At 46.8% G+C, this 24,914-nt stretch overlaps 1 protein-coding gene across 1 annotated transcript in view; it reads right to left on the reverse strand.

Annotated features, from left to right (window-relative positions):
• The window catches only part of LOC119164208 (uncharacterized), a 63,343-nt gene that overhangs the window by 30,688 nt on the left and 7,741 nt on the right, over positions 1–24,914 (reverse strand). The window contains exons 3-4 of the mRNA XM_037416346.2: positions 7,255–7,299; positions 6,791–6,858 (exon numbers count right to left, since the gene is read on the reverse strand). Coding sequence (XP_037272243.2) covers positions 6,791–6,858; positions 7,255–7,299 — 113 coding nt within the window. The remainder of the gene's footprint in view (positions 1–6,790; positions 6,859–7,254; positions 7,300–24,914) is intronic.

A 24,914-nucleotide genomic window follows, 5' to 3' on the forward strand; every position in this document is an offset into this window, starting at 1 on the left:
GTCGTGTATGTGTGTCCTATCCTGAGCCTTGTTAGTGTTACCTCTGTTAGACGTGATTTTGATACTGGTGGCCAATGGCCAAGGTGTGGCTTGATAACATGTAGCTTGTTTTGTGTGTGTCTATCCCACTTGCTCTGCCAGTAGTCCCTGAGCTTTCATTTGAGAGACTGCTTAAGATCAAGGGGCGGGATCGATATGGGTGTAGTGGAACTGATTTCGTGGACGGATGCAGCAAGCTGATCCGCCATCACGTTGCCTTGGATCTCACGGTGCCCTGGCACCCAGCACACTACATGTTTGAGTGTGTAGAGCGTGCATAAAATAGAGTAAAGTGAGATGAGGACAGGGTTTTTTTGTTTTTTAAGATTGTGCAGAGCCGTAACCACACTGAGGGAGTCCATATAAATTACTGCTTTTTGTATTTGTGATTGCTTGATGTGTTTAGCCGCCACAAGTATCGCGTAAGCTTCCGCTGTGAAGATACTTGTGCCTAGATGTAGAGGGCCAGCATCCGAAAAGGATGGGCCAACAGCAGTGTAGAACACAGAGGAGTTAGACTTGGAGGCATCTGTAAAGAACTCAGGACATGTGTATTTGTGTTGAAGTTCCAGGAAGTAGTTTCGGATATGGGCAATAGGCGCATGTTTTGTAACTTCTAGGAAAGACACATCGCAGTCTATAATCTGCCACTGCCACGGTGGCGGGTATACTGCAGGAGCCATTAAACTGTGTTCAAGCGACACTCCAGTTTCCTCAGCTATGCCTTTCAGGCGAACTGAGAAGGGCTGCCTCATCGAAGGCCTGTTTTGAAACAGAATAGAGCTCGACAAATCATTAATAGTGGAGTAGGAGGGGTACTTCTTGTCTGCTTTCACCTTAAGAAAATATACAAAGGACATGCAAGTTCTTTGTAGATGAAGCGACCATTCATTTGACTCAACGTATAAAGGCTTTCTACAGGACTGGTGCGGAAAGCACCCGTAGAAAGGCGGATGCCCAAATGGTGCATGGGATCCAGCATCTTCAAAGCACTTTGAGTCGCAGACTGATAAACAACGGCCCCATAATCTAAGCGTGTGCGAATGAGGCTCCTATACAAATTCATGAGACATTGCCTGTCGCTACCCCACGTAGTACGTGACAACACTTTCAGAACACTCATGGTTTTTATACATTTTGTTTTTAGATACTTAATTTGCGGTATGAAGGTCAGCTTATAGTCCAAAATTAGGCTTGAGAATTTATGCTCGGCATTAACAGACAGACGTTGACCATTCAATTGAATGTCAGCTTCTGAGTGCATACCTCTCTTTCGGGAGAACAAGGCACATGTGCTTTTTTGTGGGTTCAGTCGGAATCCAGTTTCTTCTGCTCATTTAGAGACCTTGTTCAAAGCTAGCTGAACCTGCCATTCACACATTGCCAGGTTGCATGACTTGAAGCCAAGCTGGACGTCATCGATATATGTACAATAGAACATATTGCAGGGGATGGACAGGTGCAAGGAATTCATTTTGATAATAAAAAGTGTACAACTAAGTACACCGCCTTGCGGTACTCCCGTTTCTTGAACAAATGTTTGGGAGAGAACACTTCCCACACGCACACGGAATGTCCGATGGGACAAAAAACTCTCGATTATGGAAAGCATTCTACCGCGCACACCCAGGTGAGAACCCCATGTTGCGTCATAAGCCTTCTAGATATCGAGAAACACAAAAAGAAAGTATTGTCTGTGGACGAAAGCATCTCGGATCTGTGCCTCGATACGCACCAGATGGTCGGTGGTGGATCTACCCTCTCGAAACCCATATTGGTATTGGTCAAGCAGGTTATGTGTTTCAAGGAAATATAAAAGTCGGCGGTTTATCATTTCTTCAAAACGCTTACAAAGGCAGCTGGTTAGTGCAATTGGCCTATAACTTGAAACTGAGGACGGGTCCTTGCCCTGTTTCGAAATAGGGATAACAATGGCCTCTTTCCAGGAAGTAGGTATGGTGCCAGAAAGCCAGATAGCATTGTATAGGGAGAGTAAAGTTTTTCGCGTTTCAAGCGGCAGGTTTTTCAACATTTCATACACGACATGGTCGTGGCCTGGGGCAAAATTACTGCAGCAGTTTAGCGATGTCTGTAGCTCAGCTAAGTTGAAAGGTTGGTTGTATGCCTCGTAGTTTGTACACTTGTATGCCAATTTCTGCTTTTCTATTTTTGCTTTATATCTTTGAAAAGCTTTAGTATAGTGTGAAGAGCTAGAGACCTGCTCGAAGTGTGCACCGAGGAAGTTCGCCTGATCTTTCAGGCTGTCACCCTGTGTGTTTACGAGTGGGAGTGAATGCACTTGTCTTCCTGCTACTCTACCAACCATGTTCCAGACTTTAGTCTCTTGGGTATATGAATTTATCCCCGATAAACTTGTGCCAGCTTTCTCTTCTGGCCTGCCGACGCGTTCTCCTGGCCTGAGACTTCATTTTCTTAAAAGTGGCAAGATTTTCGGCTGTCTGTGAGTTCTGAAGCAACCTCCATGCTTTGTTTTGCTGCCTGCGTGCATTTCAGCACTCCGAGTTCCACCATGGCACACATCGTTTTCCAGGGTGTCCATTCGTTTGTGGTATGCTTTTTGTTGCTGCATCAATCAGAGACGCTGTAAAGTAGTCGACAGCCGCATCAATGCCTAAAGTGCATATGTCGCGCCAATTTATATGTGTGATGGTATAAAACTGTTCCCAGTTGGCTTTGCTTAATAGCCATTTTGGAACCTGGGGCGGGCATTCAGTTGATGTAGGTGTGCTCAAAACTACGGGAAAATGGTCACTTCCGTAGGGATTAATGATGACTTTCCAGTGAAGTAGAGGCACAAGCGATGGAGATACTATGCTTAGGTCTATTGAGGAATAGGTATTGTTAGCGAGGTTATAATAGGTTGGTTCTTTCCGATTCAGGAGACACACGCTTGAAGAGAGAAGAAACTGTTCAATCAGTCGACCTCGGGCATCACAACGAGAGTCGCCCCATAGCCTGTTATGTGCATTAAAGTCCCCTAGAACAAGATAGGGTTCGGGAAGTTCATCCATCAAAGACTGAAATTCATGTTTGTGTAGTTGAAAATGTGGAAGTATGTATATAGAGCAAACGGTGACGTGTCTGCCTAGAAGCACCACTCAAACAGCCACTGCCTCGAGAGACGTTTGGAGTTTCAAGTGTTTACATGCTAAACCTTGCTTAACTATAACAGCTACACCTCCAGATGATGCCACGGCATCATCACGGTCCTTTCGGAAAATAATGTAACTGCGTAGAAAGTTGGTGTGTTTAGATTTTAAGTGTGTTTCCTGTACACACAGCACTTTTGGTGAGTGAATGTGTAGAAGTTCTTGGACATCGTCGAGGTTTGTGAGAAGGCCTCTGACATTCCATTGTATAATCTGTGTTTCCATATTTGATAGAAAGTGGTGCTGTGTGTACGGAAATGAAGTGGCTGTTCAAGTGGGAAGTTGTAACTTAAGTAGCAGGGCCGTTGTCGGGCCCTGTTATTAGTTTCTTGGTTCTTTTAGCGCGCTCTATAGAGCCACGCCGCATTTCCGGCACCTGAGGTACCGTGTTTGTGTCCATTGCCTCACGTGAAGCACTGGACGCCTGCGGACGCGAGCTGCTGTTGCGTATTTGCGACCTCGCCTGGTGAGACGTGGTCGGTCGACCCGACGACCCTGGAGTCGCCCGAGTCTCTGGCTTGGTAGGTGGAGCAGGCTTGGCTGCTTCCACCATGGGGGCGGCCACCACACCCGATGGCTCACTTTGCGTGGGCCTAGGTAGTGGCGAAGGGTGATGCGACACTGCCCCCTGACGCGCCGCATCAGCGTAAGTTGTGCTGTGAAAAGCCAAACACCTTCGGCGTGCTTCCTTGAAGGAGATATTTTCGCAAATCTTCAGTGTAATAATGTCTTTTTCTTTTTTCCACTGAGGACAAGAACGTGAATATGACGCGTGGTCTTCGTCAGAGTTTACACAATGTAGGGTTTCATTACATTTGTCAGAGATGTGGCCTTGGGCACCGCATTTGGCACAAGCAGGTCGACCACGACAGCTCTGAGAGCCATGGCCGAACCTTTGACACTGGTAACATCGGCGGGAGTTTGGTATGTAAGGTCTGATCGGTGTCTTTGTATAGCTAGTTTCTATTGTTTGTGGTAGTTCACTGGTGGCAAAGGTCAGTACCAAGTGTTTCGTGGGGGTTTCCCGATTGTTCTTTCGGATGACGATTTGCTTCACATTGGTCACATTCTGTTCTTTCCAGCCCTCAAGGAGTTCAGCCTCCGTCAGGTCAAGGAGGTCCGTGTCAGAAACAACTCCACGTGCAGAGTTCATGGATCGATGAGGTGTTACGCTGATGGGAATGTCGCCGAATGTTGGAAGGTTCTTTGGCTTGTCAAATTGTGTTTTGTCACAGAGTTCTAAAAGAAGGTCGCCACTAGCCATTTTTGTAACTTTGTAGCCATCACCTAATGTGGCTGTCAGGGACCGCGATACTATGAACGGGGACACTGTCCTGGCTGTTTTGTTGGGCTTCTCACTGTGTACATCATAACGAGGGAATACTTCTTTAGGTCGACTGAAGAAGGAAAATTCTTCGGTGCGTACGCGCTTTGAAGCGGCACGATTATTGAGGAGTGGAAAGCTTCTTTGCATGATAGAGGAATGTTTTTCAGTAACGATGGCGGCCACCCACCACGGAGCCCAACGAGGGGACGCTACAAGGTTCATGAAACGCGAAACATGCAGACTCCAGCCGTACACCGCTACAATAACCTAATGCGCATAGGCCAAGGTTGGCTAGTTGCACAAGGTTAACCCAAGCCACCCATGAAAATAGGGAAGTAACAGAAGAAATTAGAAGACAGGATAGATTTAAAGAGGAGAGAAGACGAAGGTGTGGGGGAGAGAGAGATAGGAAAAGGCGACTGCCGATTTCCCCTGGGTGGGTCAGCCCAGGGGTGTCGTCTACGTGAAGCCGGGGCCAAAGGGTTGTGTTGCCTCTGCAGGGGGGCCTTAAAGGTCCAATCACCCGGCGTCGGCTCAACCCCCAGGATCCCCTTTTCCCCGGACACGGCAGAGCCACGCACGGCTATACGTGGGAGGGAGTCTTTACTCCCCCGTTAGCTCGGGTCCGTGGTGTCGCTACACAACAAACGCCTGCTTTCACAGGCGCCCCTGCGGGGGTATTCCAACAGCCGATTTTGACCAGAGACCAATAATGAGAAATAAGCATAGCAAACCGTTGACCCCAGAAACATGCAGTATTTTTCGTACCGTAGTAAGTACGCTCAAACCTCATTACAACAAAGCTGCATATTACACGAAAATAAGTTTGTTAGATCTGAAAACAGTTATAAAGGTTTATTCCTAAAACTATTTTTTATTCACTTTGTTCTAACCTATATTTCGTTATATCCGGTTTCGTTATGTCGAGGTTTGAGTGGTTTACATTTCCTTTTGCACACTGATCGCCTCATAATTTGCAACAAGTTAGGTATGAAACAATTGCGCATCGACGCGTGTGAAATATTTATTTAGATTTCATTTATCATTCAACCTTATTTTCTGGCCCAAAACGAAAGTTTTTGCAGCCTTTCAAGCTTCACAAACAGTAATACATGACACAACAAGAATCGCAGCACTTATTATTGTCTAAAAAAAAAGAAAAGGAAGATTTACATTGCAATGTTATTGTAACAAACCCGAATATAACGAAAAGTTGAATGTAACGAAGTAAATAAAAAATAGTCTTGCAATAGATGTAGTGTTAGAGAAAATACCTTTATAAATATTTATGGACAAACTTATTTTAGTGTCATATGCAACTTCCTTATAATGATTTTTGAGCGTACAAGTGTCGCTTAGTCATTAGCTAGTTGATGTTCAGATTTTAAGAAAAGCAAATTCACGGCATGTTCAGCTTAGCACAGAGATTGAGGTCCCATTCACAGGTGGCAAAATAGCAAAAGTGCATAATGAGAGGTTAGAATTAAGACAAAATTATAACCCACAGCCTTACCTAGGTTCTTTGCTGAAATAGAAACAAGACCGTTATCTAATCTAACACGACAGTTACAGAAAAGAACGCAAGAATTATGCACTTGTTTGCATCAATGCATCAAGTTTCACAGCAAGTAGAGTAATTACTCAATTGTAACACGACCGCAATTGAATGCGAGGGGCAACTGTTCCCCGCATCCAGAAAGAAATAAAATAGCTATTTCAGCATTTGGTCATAATGTGAGCATTGAATTTAGATAGCAAGAAAATGGAATAAAAAACTGGTTACTCTCAAATAAACACAGTTATTATCGGCAATTGTCTACTATGTATTCTACATTATTGAGGCGATGCAGACTAAGATCTGCAAAGTGAGAGGCGGTAATGTTTGCGTAACATTGCTCTAACTTTCACTTGATTGCCAAGATAAGATGTCCGTGACTAACAATTCATGGCGTATTCTGGTCAACACGAAGTTCAAATTGTGCGTATTTTGCAGGTAGAAAAAATAGCAACAGTGCGTACTGAATGGTTATGATTAAGGTGTACCGATATTCTACAGCCTTACCAAGGTTCAACACTGAAACAGAAACAAGCCCATTCTCTTTCATATAACATGCCAGGTACAGAAAATAACATGGGAATCGTGTCAATCTTCACATCAAGTAATCGAGTGAGAATGTCAGAAATTTGTTGCACGTTATTTAGGCAATATAACCTGGGAACAACAGTGCGAGCAGAGTCTTGTGCAGGAACTTACTTTATCTGGTGGGTGTCCGAAAAGCTGACGCGCTTGGACAGTCGGCGCCGCTCGGTGAGATCTTCGGTCTGCAATGTTAGGAAAAGGCATCGTTTTGCATTGGCTAAGCATAAAGATGGTCAATTTTCCATGAGTTCGTGTTGACTGCGACGACACGTACAGGTGGCAGATGAAGTTTAAAGAACACGTAAGCTTGAACTGTTACAGTATAAGCATTGCAAAACAGTGCCACTAGAGCACCTTGTTTACACTCAACATTACATTGCACTGTAACTACATTAACGATTGTTATAGTCACTTTAAATTAGATATCAATAATTTGTTCACAATACCAAAGTTTCACAATACTTTGATTTCCTGCCCGTGCTATTTAGTACTATATTACTTATACTTGAGTGGGCGATAGGTGTGACCTGTTCCATGCGAAGACACTCTGCAAGACACTCGTGCCCAAGGGTACTCACGGCATTTTCAACGCTCTCGAGGACTGGCCTAACAGGCTTGAGAATCTGTCAAAAACAAGTAAAAAAGACAGCAAGAACAATATTTTGTGAATAGAAAATCCAGAAGCCCGTGATTAACTAAGAAAACAGGTACAAGTGAAGAATGGCAAAAGTAAAGAAAGTTGTACTTTTTAACACATTGTGCAATGCAGAAGTACAGCTACCATTACCTTCCTTCGCGATGGGAATTGGACCTTCATGCATGTACAACACTTGCAATTACTACAGGCAACAACTGTCATGTGATTACATGAAGACAATCAAATCTGGCAATGTGAATGGCAAGTCATTTCAACAAAATGAGGTTGCTGCTCCGAGACGTCCGAGCACGCTAGAGTTTTTCCTTTCACTCCCTTACCTCTTCCCCTTTTGTGCCTAATCAACAATGAAATTGCTTCACTCACTCATATTGTCATACCACATACGACTGATGAGCTCACCGTCGGGAGAGAATCCGATTGAAAAGCCAAGCGTAAGACCATGCATGACTTGGCGGACCACATCTCTAAGGTCGTCAGGGTTGGGTTTTTGTGCAGAAGACCACTGAGATTAGTTAGATTCAAAAGCCTTGTTGAAAAAAAATGCACACACTACATGCATTGTGGGAAACTACGCTGGAAATCGCACGAACCAGCCAGGTGAGATGATTGCCAGAGAAAATGCACTGCCTCTCTGTCACCATAGCAGAGTAGGGCAATAGTTTTACAACACCCAAGAACTGTTATCGCAAGATGCACTTGATCAGAGTGCCCCCCCCCCCCATTAAAAGCTGCATTATGTTCTATAGCAGGGTTTTAACCTGTGAAACGGAATCCCTGCCTACAAGACCGATTCGCGAGTCCACCACCTGTGCAAGAGGGCACACCTGCCTAAACTTTTTCAAAGTACTCAAGGCACATTTGTAAATGAATGTTTGTCATTTCCGACTAAACGCTTATGGCAAAGCACGAATTATAACAGGTGATGAAATATGTTGCGACAGTACCGCGTCCTATCATAAACCAGCAAACACGATCAACCTTATGTCATGTACTGATTGTTAAGCAAGCTCATTAATAATTACTAATGCACTTGCATATTTTGGTGTATATTTTGTAATTACCCCGCTCACGTAGCCATAAGAGGTCCTCCTGTATGTTTCTCTGAAACTTTAGGACCTCCTGTTGTGACATTCAAACCATGCAAGTCAATCGATTTATAACTTGATTGATTTGTGGGGTTTAACGTCCCAAAACCACCACGTGATTATGAGAGACCTTGTAGTGGAGGGCTCCGGAAATTTAGACCACTTGGGGTTCTTTAACGTGCACCCAAATCTGAGCATTTTCAATTCATTGATCTATTAAATATATCGTAACATATCTACGGAGTGAACGATGATGAGTGGGACAAAGCATCCGTCCATCTATTTGTCTGTCCGTGCATGCATCCGATTGTGTTCAAGAATGAAGACAGCGCGCGGCTAACACCGACGAGATGTGAGCCAAGGAAGCCGAGCCCAAGCGCCTTTCACGCACCCACCGCTCTGCTTCGTCCATGCCACACTAACGATTCGCCAAGTACGGCGACTATTCAGGAGACTGAGAGGCACTCGGGCAAAGCGCACGCAGCAACCAATCAGGGAGTAGCGCCACTTTGGAAAGTAGCGGCAGAGTAACGCCGCCTACGAAATGAGACGAGAAATGGTCCTCCATTTCTTTTGGAAATGGTCATCCATTTCTTTTGCCTTCTTTTCTTTTCCTTCTCTTCTTTCGGTTATGCAAGACCAGTGACAAGGTTAGACTAAAAAGAGCTTTCCCGTAATAAACTTAACTAGACAAATGAGTACGGCAAAATGCAACTGCGCGAAACACGCGTGTGTGCTCAACGTCCCTAAAACCAGCAAACGTAACCAATTGAGCTACCAAATTATTTTTTCTCTAGACGCCAATGGCTGTGGGCAGAGTTTATAATTTCTCACGCAATTACTTTGCAAGAATTAACTGCGCCAGGGGCAGAATTGTTCTATCGTGAAACCCCCCTCACATGCACACACCCCTTTTTCAATTTCCGGGCTGCCTTTTGCCGTTTTAATTACCAGGTCAACTAGTTATGCCAGAGTGAAAGCCTCCAAAATCAGAAGTCGTTTCACGACTTTTCTGCTGGGGAAATGGCGCATGCACCGTGGCATCATGATAAAGATTGATAGGAAAAAGAGCACAAGCATGCGTGTATTTGTCTAAAATACATAAATTAACAAGCAGTAACACAACGTAAAGGAACCATGCGCAATTGCTGTGCTCGTGCTCGTCAGAGCACGGGCATAATTAAAAATTTTTTCGGGGGGAAGGGGGAAGGAGGAGAGGCCCTTTTTGAAATGGTCATTTCTTGCTCTCTATGAAAATCTAGCCACAGCCAGGTGGCGCCTCGAAAGAGCACACGTGACACCGCCAAACGAGTTGGCAGAGAAAGTCCTAGTAGGACAGGGCCACTGGGCCAGGTTAAACGCATACGGAACGTCGCGCTACACGTCGTTTGTGTATACTTTTGTGCTGCGTCTTTTTTTTCCCGCAGAATTGACCTCAAAGAACAGAGTTTAGGTGCATTGTTAAAGGCGATCGACTGGGAGGTGCGATTGGAGAGCAGGATGGTGTAGCAGAAGAGCAGTGAAGCCACCAATTATCTTGCAGTGCAGCTTCAGGAGTGTCGTGTACGTGGAGGGGTACTTTCGCAACAGTGCACTGTCGAAATGATGCAAGCTCTTGATGTTTTCGGTGCGGAGAAAACTGTGCAGCAACAGCTCACATTCCGAGACTGCAGCGAAATGCCACTGGCAATGCCACACAAGCATCATACAGCGTGACGGCACAGGTAAGTGTATGTTGGAATTGCGCATGAAAGAGCTTGGCTCAGCGTGCTGCCTGCACATTATTTTGCCGCCTTTCAATGACAACTATTATCTCAACATAATTGAGGATGGATATGGCCAAGTGGCAGCTCATTTAGTCAAGACATTTGCATAATCGGCAGTGCGCGCAGGTGAGATGCAGTTTCTTGTCACGCTTCCTATGTTTTGAACAGTGCCAATAGCAGAAGACTCGTGCACAATTGGTAGTTAACGTTTTCGTAGTTCGTCAACTCACAGGTGCGAATCTCTTTCATATCGCGCTTTCGATATGCAGGGTTAAACGTCCCAAAACCACCATATGATTATGAGAGATGCCATAGTGGAAGTCTTGGGAAATTTCGACCACCTGGGGTTCTTTAACATGCACCCAAGTCTTAGCACATAGACCTACAGCATTTTCGCCTCTATCAAAAATACAGCCGCCGCAGCCGGGATTCAATCCCACAACCTGCGGGTCTGCACCCAAGTACCTTAGACACTAGAGCACTGCGGCAGGGCTCGTACCCCACTTTTAATCGGATTGTTACGCACAATGAGTACTAGAAGTAGATAACTCTTACACAACCAGTTACAGCTCTCGTAGCGCATTCACGCACTGGTGAGAAGACCTTTTCGCGATATTTGCGGCATTTTGAACAGTATACACCTAATCGATCTTCATTTCACTTTCTTCGTAGCTGATGGCAAAATGCGAGGTACGCACATCAACCTACACTTGCAAAGCCGGCGTGAGCGGAAATCGCAAACACATTGCAGTGGTTGAACTTTGGGTGAACAATTCTGACTAGCCATCGTCCACAGACCGATTACAAGCTTGGGATCGGCCGTCATCAAAACCGGACACGTCAGCAAAAAAGCTTGTTGAGGAACTTTTTGGAGATAGGCACAAAATGAATCCCTGCCGTGTGCTGATAAGATACTGTGTGCACGAGAAGTGCTGAAAATCGTCGCCTACACGATTTATTCAGTAATTTCTTTTTGCTAGCATGTCTAACTGCGCAAGCAGAAATTTATTGAAATTAAATGCACAATTCTCAGCGTGATTGTACATACCTAGGCTGTAACGTGCTTGCTAAGTTTTGTTGTTTTATAGCTCCAAGGTTGCCGCTGCTTTTTCTTGTACAGCCTCAACAGGAATGATGTTCAGGTTCGCGCATCCTACTCCGTAGTAGCCATTGCCATCCCACTATTCATTTTGCAACAAAGCAACCAGAGTGGCGCAACGTGTCAAAACAAACTCCAGCGCTGGAAGCCAATGCCATGGCGAAAAAAATTTCACGGGGGAGAGGGGGAGGCACGGGCCACAGTGAAACTTCACTCCCACTCGACCGAAAAAAAAAAAACCAAAAAAAGGTTGTGGGAAAACCTTTAACTGCTAATGCATACCCGGTATTAAGCCAATCAAAATAAATAAGGAGGGGTTGCTAACGAATACCCAAAGCGATAAATTTGAAGAAAAGCCAATTGATAAAAATAAAATTGTGGGCTGGAGGTAACGCGGTGTCCCAAAGGCTCCCCGAGCACCGAGACCCCCAAGGGGTCTAATAGGAGAATAATGGGGCAGAGACGGCTAGGCCACGCCCAGTTTGAAATGAAATGAGCTCAAAAAATAAAGGTTTGGGAAGAGAGAACGAAATAAATACAAGGTAAAACAAAAACTAAGAGGTAGCACTGGTTGTCTTGCGTATACGAGGTGAAGAGAGTTCGTGCACCAGGTGCACGTCAAAGAAAAATACAGTGTCTGTGGTGTAAAGCAGGATGCTAGTTCGTGGACCAGGTGCATTTTGACGTGACCCCCAGCAGAACCTCCCGGAACAGAAGCGGCGCGCTTGCACCTTGGTCGGGTGTGTCCGCAGGCAGGGTAGCTCGAGTGGCAGGACCGACTTAATTATGGAGGGGCGTGACGGTTGCTGGTGTGTGATAGTGTGTTGCACTAGTGCATCAAGTGCCCACCAGCGAAAATGCAGACGCCACGCCCCCGAGATAAAAACCTCTCACCGTGTAGGGTCAACAGGAGGACGTGGCCCGCGCATCCCACGGCACGCACCTTCAGATGTTTGATGTGTGCGACTAATATGCGCGCATGTGGCGCTCTGTCTCCTATGACATTCGCCAAGATGTGGACGAGAAAAAGGCCAGACGCAACGCTAGCGTGAAAGGTCCGGTATGGCGTCACTGATGGAGTGAATCAACTGAATGAGGATGGCCCAGTTACGCGAATGTTAAAGCATGCGCGGAAAACACGCGTCATCCGTAGTCGCCTGTGGGCACAATTGGGCTGCGAGATATCTGGTATTTGGACAGTCCATTAAGTAATGCGGAATAGACTCTCAAGCATCTAGGATCGGGCAGCAAGTGGAAGCGGTGAAAATAGGAATGGAAACCCCCGTGACCCGTAATGAACGTTACTAGGGCCTTATTAGGCAGAAAATAGGCCGGCAACTTACGCAGGCCCGGCACCTATTTGCACAGCGCGGTGTTGTCCTCCTACAGAGCCCAGCGCTTGTTAAGTTCGGTCCGGAAGATAGCGCGGACATTTCACCCCTACCATTGAAGGGTTTTGGGCTGGTCATGCCTTGCGGCATGAGAAGTCACCCCTGCATGCCCTGGGACATGGTAGAGCCTTATGGACATAACAGAGGCGATGTGACAGAGTGTGCACTTCATGTCTGCTATACGGTTGCCTGCTGCCTTAGCACCTCCAAGAATAGTCCTTCAGGTCAGTTTTCCCTGTTCCTCGATGCGATATTTTAGTGCGAGGTGGACTCTAAAGGTTTCAGGATTCGTCCGGTCACAGCGGATTGGCAGGACAGGACTGTTTTATGTTTTTTTCTTTTCAACCTTTGAACTGGGCCTATAGGCACAGCCCATGGAGGGTATGAGGCGGCCTTCTGGGGCAGGCTCCCCAGCGGTTGGGAGAGATCCTGACACGCCGCGATCACATTTTTTGGACCAGGAAGACAGTATCCTGGCGAGAATACGAGAACCAGACATCGCCGAAAACCCGGGTGGTTTACAGAAGGTTCAAACCGACTACGGGCGCACCTCAAGGCACCGAGGACAGACACATACCCACTAAGGGCAGCAACTAGGAGGAGGACGCTCAGTTGTCTGTGTCGGAGGCTACCGCTGCGGTGACTGGACTCAGAATGAACCCTGGTTTCCGAGCGAAGAACCTTGATATCTCATCCTGCACGAGAGTTGCAGGATGAGATACAGGGTTCTTCGTCGACCCAAGCAATCGTATCACGGTCGGTTGACATAACTATATCCTGTATCCTGTGTTCGACCTCGTCAGCCTGTGTTCGGACTTGCGCACTGATGCGGCCTCGAAGCGCGGGCGGTCATCGCTTTGCGGGGCCAGCTCAAGGAGGCGTGCCGGGAGGTCGCGAGGCTGCAGAAGTGGGTCCTGGTGGCAGAGCGGTCGGACATGTTCTGGCTAGTGCACTTGGTACGTTTTGACCCGGTGGGAGCAGCCCGGCAGATCCCGGTGGGCCAGTGGCGGCTGACGTTGGCCGCCCTTCCTGGCACGGCCGGCAGTCTTAGTCATGCCACCGCTCTCAGTTCGGGAGCGCTGCCCGGCGTTCCGGGACCTGCGCGGACTGGCCCCACGGCAATGTTACTAGACTAGGTCCAGTTTACAAACTTTCCGCTGGCGCCGTGCTTTACAGCTCCAAGGTTGCCGCCGCTCTGTCTCATACGGCCTCAACAGGAATGATGTTTATGTTCGCGCATCTTACTCCATAGTAGCCATCGCCATCCTACTATTCGTTTTGCAACAAGGCCACCAGGGTGGCGCAACGTGTCAAAACAAACTCCAGCGCTTCAGTTCAGGAGCGCTGCCCGGCATTCCGTGGCCTACGCGGACTGGCCCCACGGCAATGTTACTAGACTAGGTTCAGTTTACAAACTTTTCGCTGGTGCCGTGCTTTGCTTGTGTCTCCGTTTTTAGCTTGGCCGACAGATCGCGGGAGCGTTCCATCGAGATCCACCCTCGCCTCTTGCAAGGCTTTGCTCGGGTGCCCGTTTATTTACATTTAACCATGTGAGAAGCATTAAATACATCACTGCAACATATTTCAGCCACTGGCACTTCTGTGCTTGCTTCATGCTAACGCAGCATGCCCTACAGTCTAGTACACAGCTTTCGAAAAATCGGGCAATTCGTATTGGTGCGTGGTTTCACAACCTTTTAGTAACGTTCACTGCTTTCCCACGACTTGCTTTTTTGCAATTGGTCAAAGGTTATATGACGAGAGTCATTTGAACAAAAACTTTTGAAGTTGTATTTCTTTTCAAAGCAGGGTGTAGTCAGAAACTTTTTCAGGAAAGGGTTCAACCAGTTCAATCATCATCCATGTTCATGCGTGCATTTGTATGTGCGAGTGCTTATATGCCTAAACAGAAATTGAAAATTTTCGGGGCAGGAGTTTGAGCCCTTCCCCACCTCCCTTGACTACACCGAATACAATTGTATTGCCGAATACGACGAATACAAACGACTCGCGCAGAAACGCAGGCGCGTCACAACTAACGGTTGTGGCTTTCGTGCTCGTGAGTTCCCTCCTTTCAATGTAAATGTTGCTTCATGCTAATTTGGTAAGCAAATCTTGCCCACTGCACTAGCCAGCGATGCAGCATGAATTTCAAAGTTGTGCCATATTTTTCATGAGTGAAACTCTTGAAGCTGTGGCCCCGATAGCTTTTGTTTTTGTTGTTTTTTAGATTTTTCACATATTTTTTGTCACCAAGCATGCTTTGCTTGCTTTTGAGATCTTTTTAAGAGCGTTTTTTTTTTTTTAGTAAGCAGAATGAACACACTGGCTGCTTGGAAAGTACTTGACATCTGAATGGCATGCAGCTGTTGCCTTGTACATCGTATTCAGAGCATGCATGAAGCTTGTGCACATTGCTGACGAAGTCACTAAAATTACGCATCGTCCCAATGTTTACATTCACGAAAGCCTTTGCCTCGCGGCCTTTTCCACTTGTAATTGCCACTCTATAACACATTTCTCGATTTGCAGCACCTTACGCTTGAACTTCAGAGTGAAAAATGCTGCAAATTTACTGTTGTTTTTCACGGTGATTCTCTGCCGTGATGATGGCAGCTCCGCACATTCTATTTTGTTAAACGATGGTGCGGACGGCTCGGGCCTATCCTCTTCCACAGCATCAGCAGGAGTTGTGCTTCAAGAAGCTTGTTTGGATTGCGGTGATGCAGTTTCCAAGGTAAGTGGCCCCATTGCTTTCTCGCTTTCCTACGCTGGCTTTGATAAGTATGAGGGCAAGTTAGAGAAGATTTTCGTTAGCCCATCGTCGACGAGACTCCACTTAGCCCTTGTGATTTGGACAGTTTCTCCATTTATCAGGTGCACATACATTTTCAGAATGTCCTGGTCGTGATAATGCTAAGAGCATACTCTGGACTTGGTTGCGACGTTCTTGTCTGCCTGGGGTATGGCCCGGCTAAACGCCAAACATTGTTTCTCGATGCTTGGAACGGCAAAGAAACGGCAGACTGACCAGCTTGTGTCGTTCCGGTACTCGCTCGTACAACCGGGCACACGACACGTTGGCAAGACTTTGTCGGCTTAGATGCACACAAAGCACTTCATCGGATTAGCAGTCACCACACCAGCTACGGAGCACCAGAAAAGTTCCAAACACATGGCATACGAAGAAAGAATACACGCAGACGGGGGACAAAGTGCAGGCAGGCACGGGTGGCATTCTGATGCGACTGCAGCACCAGTCAAAGCAGAATCAGTGGCGGTTCCGCACAACGCGGCGCAGTTTACAAACTGAACTTAGTCCAGTAACGTTGCCCCAGGGTGTCGGTGAACCAGGCACGCCTTCCGCCATGACCACGTGACCTTCGTTACACCGATAGGGAGGACGAACACGCCTGCGAGGAATGTTGCCCGGATCCCCAAGTCCAATATCGACCCCGTGGCCAAAGGCATTAGGGACGTGACACTTCGCTAAACGAGGTAGGCGTCACGGTTTTTCAAACACACGTCAGTCACTAGTAAACATGCAAAATGCCATTGAGAACACCGTCACACGCTCTGTCTTACTGTACAGATCCCCAACAAACGAAACCCGCACATTAAATTTTCAGGAGTCGAGCCCGAGATAGGCCAGATTGAGTTGCTTCGTTTGCTTAGCGAGAGGAATCCCAACCTCTAGCTTAGAGACCTGTAGGGTCAGAGACTATGGGTCATGTCGTGCAAGTGGATCCAGACGCCTTAAGGCGTATCATGGCATCCCCACGTTTGTCTATCGGGTGGACAATCATTCCCGCGTGGGAAGACCCACACGTTTCTACATGCACCTACTTCGCATTTTACGGCCAAGGTAGGAGTTCGCGCCCCGTCCCGAACGATGCAGCTACCTGCATAAGATGTGCCACGGAGGGTCACATTGGTAGAAATTGCATTTAGAGAAGGTGATGCAGTTGTTAAGTGCGCCACGTGTCACCGGGCAGGACTGCCAACGGCTGTTCACCCTGCGGGTCATTCCCAGTGCCGCTTCGAATGAATTAGATGGCAAGGCTGAGGGTGCAAACGAATTGATTGATATGTGGGGTTTAACGTCCCAAAACCACTATATGATTATGAGAGACGCCGTAGTGGAGGGCTCCGGAAATTTAGACCACCTGGGGTTCTTTAACGTGCACCCAAATCTGAGCACACGGGCCTACAACATTTCCGCCTCCATCGGAAATGCAGCCGCCGCAGCCGGGATTCGAACCCGCGCCCTGCGGGTCAGCAGCCGAGTACCTTAGCCACTAGACCACCGCGGCGGGACGGTGCAAACGAATTAAGGCGGTGCATAATAGCGAGGCCGCGATCTGGAGGGAACTCAAAGGGAAACCTACAGCTCTTGTTTCTCAAAGTCAACCTCGACCACGCACGTTTGGTGACCAGTACCCTCTGTGATTGCATGGTCGATCAGACTGGCTGCCAAGTCAAACCCATACTGGCTATCGAAGATCCCACGTCTTCAAGCGGGTTTCCTAGTCGTTTCGGTCGACAAAGACCCAGGTGCTGCAATTCTGTATCGACAACCGTCGTTCGACGTGTGCCCCATCTTGGTCACGCGGCATGTACTGTCAGGGACAAAACTCAGATTTTGTGTTTGTCTCGGCTTGCGCCCCTTTACACCGGTCAGTGGAACCCACTCTTCAGGGGATTGAAGAAATTTTACTCAAAGCACGGTAGGGGTTGCTGGCGATTTTAATGTCAAGCACCTGGCGTGGGTACCAAACGTGGGAAATAGGGGAGCACGGCTCCTGGAGGTCGTGGTCACTAATGGATTCACCGTGCTCAACAACCTGTACTCTAGGCCCACATATAAGACTAGCTACGCAGCCAGTACGTTACGTTGGTCCCGCCGTCTTCTCAGACGGCCGGTTATGGGTGAGAAGTCCAACTTCATTACCTACTCCAGATACGGAAACATCGAGGTATGCGTCGGAGCAGACGAGTTTCAACCCAGGAAGCGGATGACTCGTTTTGTGCATGCTGAACTTATCAGGGAACTTAAAGAAGTTTGGTTCGATCAGATGGTGGGTGCCAACCTCAGGTCTAAGGCAGCACTACATTGCGTGTTGGACGGCTTTTACAAGGTGTATGGCGGGCCCTTAAAAAGACACGCCCGGTCAAGTCGAGGGCTGGTGGAAAGTCTTGGTGGACACCGCAGCTAGTCGAGGAAAGGGCACGAATAAATGCGAAGAGAAAGCAGTTTGAACTGCTGTCGTGACCACAAGCTCAAAGCGCTGTATAAATACGACTATCGGAAGGCGTTGGCGTTATTCCGCTCACACATAAGGCCCGCAAAGGACCAGTGTGCGACGGAGTATAAAAACAACAGTACTGAAAGTGCGTGTGGGCTACGTGAAGATATAAGTACAGTTCGTTGTTCAAAATAAACCAGTTGTGAGTTTGCGCCCGTGTTGTTTGCCTCTTTTTCTTGTGTCCGTGTACGTGTTTGCGCAAAGAAGTCATGGACGGAGTATAAGTCAGCTTGCTCGAGAAGAAGCATCTTTTCGGATCCCTTCAGTGAAGCGCTCGGTCGCGTGCAGGGCTCGAAGTTCCTGCGTACTTGGACAGCCCAATGACAGGCACACATTTGGAGTCGGCCACCTCGCTGCTGCGCATGCAGGTGGCGGTGAACAATCCAAACACCAAGCTCTCGGTGCACGCCTCTGTTCGACCGTTGGCGGCCTCACCGTACCAGTCTCTCTTGGCAAGGTACCCTTCACTTCAGGAGAAGTGAAAGAAGTAATCGCCAAGATGTCGCCTAGATGACACCTGGTCCCGATGACATCACGCCTACTTTGATGTGATGTCATCAGGGCCGGGTGCCAATCTAAGAGAAAATGTAGCCAGGTTTGGCTATACATAGCCAAATTGGGCTACAAAAATTTTTTTTTTTTTTTTAGAGTCGTCTTGGACTAGTTGGCTATGTGGCTATATTGGGGCTACAAAAAATCGAAGACAGCTTTTTTTTGGCTGCAAATCATGCCGCCGTGATGAAGGCTCCAGAGAAGCATTCACATTTGGCCTTGGGAAGACTGAAAACTACAAATTCACCAGAATTCCCCATGCTTTGTTGCCTGAGAGAGCGGAAAACCGTGTGACGAGCACCAGCAATCCATGTCGACCTTCGTCTGAGCGGGTGCAGAGTGCCTTTCCGCCTTTCTGCAAGCCGTACTTGGGCTGTACTGGCATGTGAACCACGCAATTTTAGGCCGCAATTCTATACTGGAAGCCAAGGAGTTGGATTTGTATCTATATATATGCATACACGCGGGCTTTCGTTTATTGGAACCTTTTGCAATTTCATTGATTGCATAGCAGTTAGTCATCTTTTTTAATGAAATGGCAGGTGCAGCGCGTGCGTTGTGTTGTGTATGTTGCGAAACCTACACAACTTCAAGCGCGTACACTGCAAAGAATGATGAGTCATGCACTTGGCCGCTGTAATGAATGCGCACCATCGATTTGCACGTCCCGGACGGCTCCAGACACCGGCCCCGCATTCATCTTTCTCAAGGACCAACCGGAAACTCAGCCTACTGGTCCGGAATCGCTGCCTGGCGGCCTGCGGGGGCCCTGGGACTGTCTGAAAGATTTCTTTCGGGCAGCTGGCAGGCGACAGCACGGTGCGCATGCCTGTGCGGCCATTTTAAGTTAGACACTGGAAATTTTCGACGCGCTCTTGCTCTCTCTTTGCTTTTCTGTCCGCTTCTCTGATGTCTCTGGATTTTGCATTGTTTGCACACCCGATTCTTGTCATCAGTGTTCAGAGCCTCGTCGAGCATGCATGTATTCCCGAAGGTGAGGCAAACACACGTTATAATCGCAGGAGAAACGGCGGTGGAACGACCGCGTGGGTCTACGATGTGCGCGCATTCGAGTAGTTCACTTACAGCAAGTTGCCTCACAACAGAAATAGGTATAATTTACTACCTAACTGCTGTTTAGGTTAGAATCAAGTCGGTGTTGTTGCCTAATACACAGACATGGAGAGAGCAAAGGGCATAGCTTGGTAAATCGATGAAGCTCAATAATGAGCTTACACGCTTCGCCCAATATAAGATTTCGACGTCTGTGCTCATCGCTGCGCGTTACTTGCAGAAAGTTAAGCCAAAAGTGTTTTCATTTACAGTTTTACTCCCCGTGATGGCGTAACAAGGATCGACTGCTGACTGAAGGTGGCGGGATTTGATTCCGGCCACAGCGGCTGCATTTCCGAAGAGCGAAATGCTACAAGAACCCTAGGTGGTCGTGATCTTCGTATTCCTCCAGCATGGCGTATTCTTCCGAACTGTGTCGAGTGACTGACAACAGTGTCTGTCCATGCGTACGGCCACACCGAGACTTCCGGCGTCCTTTCGTCCTTACCGAGGGGAGCAGTCATAATGATGGAGAACTTCCTTCTGACGTAGCCCATTGTGTCGCAAACCCACGGTGCAAAAAGCCAGTTTCGTTCAACCGGCGACACAACTCCTACGAAAGCAGAATCCTTGTCCTCATCAGGATCGTAGTACGTCTGCTTAGTCGGTGGTTCCTTGAGCTGAAGACCGAGCTTCTCCATCACTGCCCTGATGACAAACATGGGCATTGGAAAACCGAGGGCTTCCTTGAAGTCCCTGTCAGCGAATTCGGTTGACGAGTACCTGGTGGCATCGGCGTAGTTTTGCCAGTGGACCCCTTGGCGGTACAGCCTGCGCTTAGCGTCGACGCAATTGTTGGCCGGGAGCGTCGACGCTCCCGGCCAACACTGCCCACAATCGCACCAAGATGGAAGCCACGCGACAGCTCGGTCGCCACGTTCAGGGCTGCGTCATGCACGCCCCGAGTGCCCACTAGGACGTTCAACATTGGCAGGGCTTCACAAGCATCACGTTGACGACCAGGGGGGACCAGATGACGGATGGGTCATCTGCCCTCCAAACCATGCATCAACGACAGCCTATCGGACTGCGGGATCCGCGTCCGGGACTGCCCTGGCAGACCTGCCAAGGACGTCTACCCCCCTATCGCCACTGAGTGCAAACCTGACACGCTCGCCAGGGTGCACCTCCATGCCGAGAATCACCAACAACAGGTTCTCTGGCCCGCCCACCAAAACTTGTCCGGCATGGTGCAGACAGTCCACATTCACTACAAACCTTTGGACGTCTTGCACCTCGTGTGTGGTCATCAGATGCCCAATTCGCTGGGTCCAGTACCTGGGGCGCTTTGGGGTGTGAAACCTCAGCTTTTATCAGATCAGCTGTATGCACTATTTTACCCTTCACTGCCACAACAATGCGAACGCATTCATTGAAAGTAAAAAGATTTTTTCACTGTGACCTATATCAGATATCGGTAAGGAGTGGCCATGGGGTGGCATACAGGACTCATGCCTTAGCCCCCCCCCCACCCCTATATATTTTTCACCATGGCATACAGTGCGAAAAATGACCATTTCAAAAAGGTGCACCCCCCCCCCCTCCCCTCCGAAAAAAAAAAAAAGATTTTTTTACCTGCGCTCCTGTCGATAAGTGGGCATCTCTGTTATTTGCTAGTGCTAGCACTAAACTAAATTCGACGCACCAACTTGATATTCACGGGGACGGCGGCAAAAGCTAGCGTCTACGATCATAAAATTTGTCAAAATAATTCTTGGCCATTTTCTGCATGCATAAATAATGCCGAGTCGAGGATAGCTGGTCCTATAGAACACTTCGCTTTTTAAGGTATCTTTTCAATAGTAACGAACTGGGGAGACGCAGCTTGCACAATTGTGTTAATTTTTTTACAGTATATTTCATGATAGAAAGTTTGTCCAATGGTATATAAAGTTAAAGTGCCTTTATTTGCTAAAGAAGTGCCTGAATATTGATACTTTCACGTTCCCAAGTGCCAACGACGAGGCCCACGTACTCTGATATAGGTGCAAAACTGCAGTTGGTAAATGTTTCCGGAGTCCTCTTTTAAGGCGGCTCTCATAATCGCATCCTTGTTTTCGGATGTTTTAAGGAGATACACTACACTCGGGGACAACTTTCTGTGGCAATGAAGGGAAGGCTAAGGAGCAAATGTGGGAGTGTACCACTGCTGTAGAATATAGCGCCACGAATGCATCTGTATTCTCCCCATGAAACTAATAAAAAAGCATTATTTTCTACTAGATGCTGTTTATAGAGAGACGCTGCACACGCCGAGGAGATACCGTCATTTGTTGTTGCTTTCTGAAGAGTCATTTCGCATTTTCGCACGTCTGAAAACACCGCACGTTCTTATGTGCCCCTCACACTCAATGGGCATCTTCGTCCTTAGGTGAGCGGGCGTCGCCGTCCAGTCATTTCGACGACTCGCCAAAGGAGTTTGTGTCGAATTTCTCTCACAAACGGCTGTGTAAGCGGGCGTATCAAATTGTGTGCAGTGGGATTAGATGAACGCAGTCATTCGAAACGTGAGCTGAACCGGACTACTTCGTGGAGGAGTACAGGAGCAGTAGCTCCGCCCATGTAGCCTTCCCTCCATTGCCACAGAAAGTTGTCTCTCGGTATTCGCAACTTTCACAGCCTATAGGTGGCGTGACTGTACATCCACCACGGCGTTCGTTGAGATGACCGCACCGAGAGAGACAGTAGCGGAAAGTAAACTTTTGGTGAAGAGCGCACTTCTTCGCATTTCGGCGGCCCTTAAATTTGTGTTTTTTGAGAAACTAGGAGAGCGCTAACATACTATATTAAGTAAAGAAATTCCGGGAACCCATTGAGCTGATAAATATGCACAAAATTGCAAATAAGGTCCACACGTACGCTCTTCACATTGATGGCTGTGCGTAATCACACCCAACGCCTGGTGTGATGTTGGAAACGTATATAAAGGGAGCCTCAATACAAAATGTTTCATTAATATCAGAAACATTTTTGAAGGCGCACTTTATTTTACAGTTTATTTAGCATTCCACGCAATACTTGTTCAGCTCACCTAAAAGCACAAAACAAAATAAGCTATAAAAAATTGTTTTTCAATACCGAAGCGCATGCACCAACTTAAGTACATCATATTACCGGAAATATGATTTTAGAGTAATATGATTTTAGAGAATGAATAAGTAGGCAAGCAATGAATGAAACCGTTGGTAATAATAAACATTCATGATTAAGAGGCGACGCTCCCGTTACTATTTATGTTTAGGCATTTAAGAAGTACAAAAGATAGTATGGTGTCAGGCAGAAACGGCAAAAAAAAAAAAAAGCACCATCAGCTAGTAAGACCGAACACTAATTTCTGCAAATGTGAAGGCCACAGAGACACTTTGCGGATGCCTCAGATGTGTAATGGTGCGATGAACGTTTTGAAACCAGTCTTTTCATTCTATTCTAGAGGCGGAGAGTGTTACTAATTTAGTTCTGGTATTGTTTGCACAGCGACCACGTCGAGCAGACAAACTAAGGGCGAAAACTGAAAACGTGGAAGTTGCTGTACTCTTACACAATATTTGTGGTGCATAGATTCACGGGGTCTTGGTTATTTGCCTGCTAAATTTGACACTCTCAGGCACTCGTGGCTTTTTGGGACGCTAATTTGAGCGGGAGGCTTACTTTTCCTCCCAGTGCATATAGACTATGGCAATGCCTCCTAGCTAAGGGGCATTGGCTGAGAGCATCGGGACTCTCAGTGAAATCAGTCTGCTTTTTCTACTTTCCTTTAACTTGAGAAACGAAAAGGGTTATGGGTTAGTGAGGCCGTTCACAATGTTGAAGAACGATCACAAATGCAGGGAAACAAGCAGTAACATATACTGTTTGAAGCAGGTCCAAAACGTCAATAATCTCAACAGAGCTTCTAGCCGCCACCGCTCAGCGGCGCCACGGTACCTGGAAGTTGCGAATAACGACGGATTGTACAAAAAGATATGGTAATAGTCAAAATTGAAAATGTAACTGTAAAGAAAATGGCAAATGCGAATGAGTTTATTTGGCTATACATGTTTTTGATATTTTTCTTGCCTTTGGCTACAGTTTATCTATTCAATACTGCAGACTCAAGGTCCAAGCAGGGTGGGTAATACAGATACAAATCAAGTAATACAGATGAATAAAATAGCAATTGCAAAACTGAAACAATAAAGGACAAAGAAGGTTGTTTGGCAAGACAATTCATTTATCGCAGTTCCAATCACATATGGTTCTTGAAAAGTACGAAAACCTAAGTAGGTCGGTGCGAGCAAAATATGAGATAGAGGCTTTTGTGTGGTGGTGTCAGGTGGCCCGCCTTCTTAGGAGTGTCAAATATAGCAATGGTTCTAGAGCTAGTTTTTTGTTCAAAAGTTGGTCAAGAAATCCTAATCTAGCTTTTTGTCTTCGCGTCTGCAATAAGGAAATGTTGTTGGCTAGCATTAAATCTGAGGGTGAGTCTAACTTGGACTAGTTGTTGAATATAAATTTAACAGCTTTTCTCTGTTTATATATTACGTTTTATATAAGGGTCCCATACTAGGCTTGCGTACTCTAGTTTTGGTCGCACAAGGGCAGTGTAACAAAGTAGTTTAATATTCGTGGGAGCACTTCTAAGTTTATGTTTAAGCAGACATAGTTTGCAAAAGGCAGATGAACAAACATTGTCAATATGGAGATTCCAAGATAAGTTGGAAGTGAGTGTCACACCAAGGTATTTGTAGTTTACTTGTTGCAGTGGCGAATACCCTAATATGTATGTATATGGTTGTGGATTCCTTTTGCTAGTCACTGGAAGGCAAACACATTCGCTCGTGTTGAGACACATTCCCCATTTGTTACACCATTCGCATATATTGCAAAGACTAGTGCTCAGATCGTTGTAATTATTAGTGGAGCATATTTCTTTGAACAAAACACAATCATCTGCAAATCTTATTTCTACACTAGCATGAATAACCTCGATATCATTGATATACACTAGGAAAAGCAAAGGGCCTAACACACTGCCCTGTGGTACGCCCGATGTGACCGGAAAGCAGTCCGAATATTGGCCCCCTACATGAACGTACTGTTTGTGATTATTTAAATACGCAGAAATTCAACAAACAAATATTTATGGTATATTTATTGTTCTAAGTTTGGAAATGAGTTTACCACGGGGAACTTTATCGAAGGCAATGCAGAAATCTAAGAAGAGCATATCTATCCTGCTGTGTCTATCCATGCTTAATGCAAGAGAGTGAAACAGTGTGACGAGTTGAG

Source organism: Rhipicephalus microplus, chromosome 8 (assembly GCF_043290135.1).
Source record: "Rhipicephalus microplus isolate Deutch F79 chromosome 8, USDA_Rmic, whole genome shotgun sequence".
Taxonomy (NCBI): domain Eukaryota; kingdom Metazoa; phylum Arthropoda; class Arachnida; order Ixodida; family Ixodidae; genus Rhipicephalus; species Rhipicephalus microplus.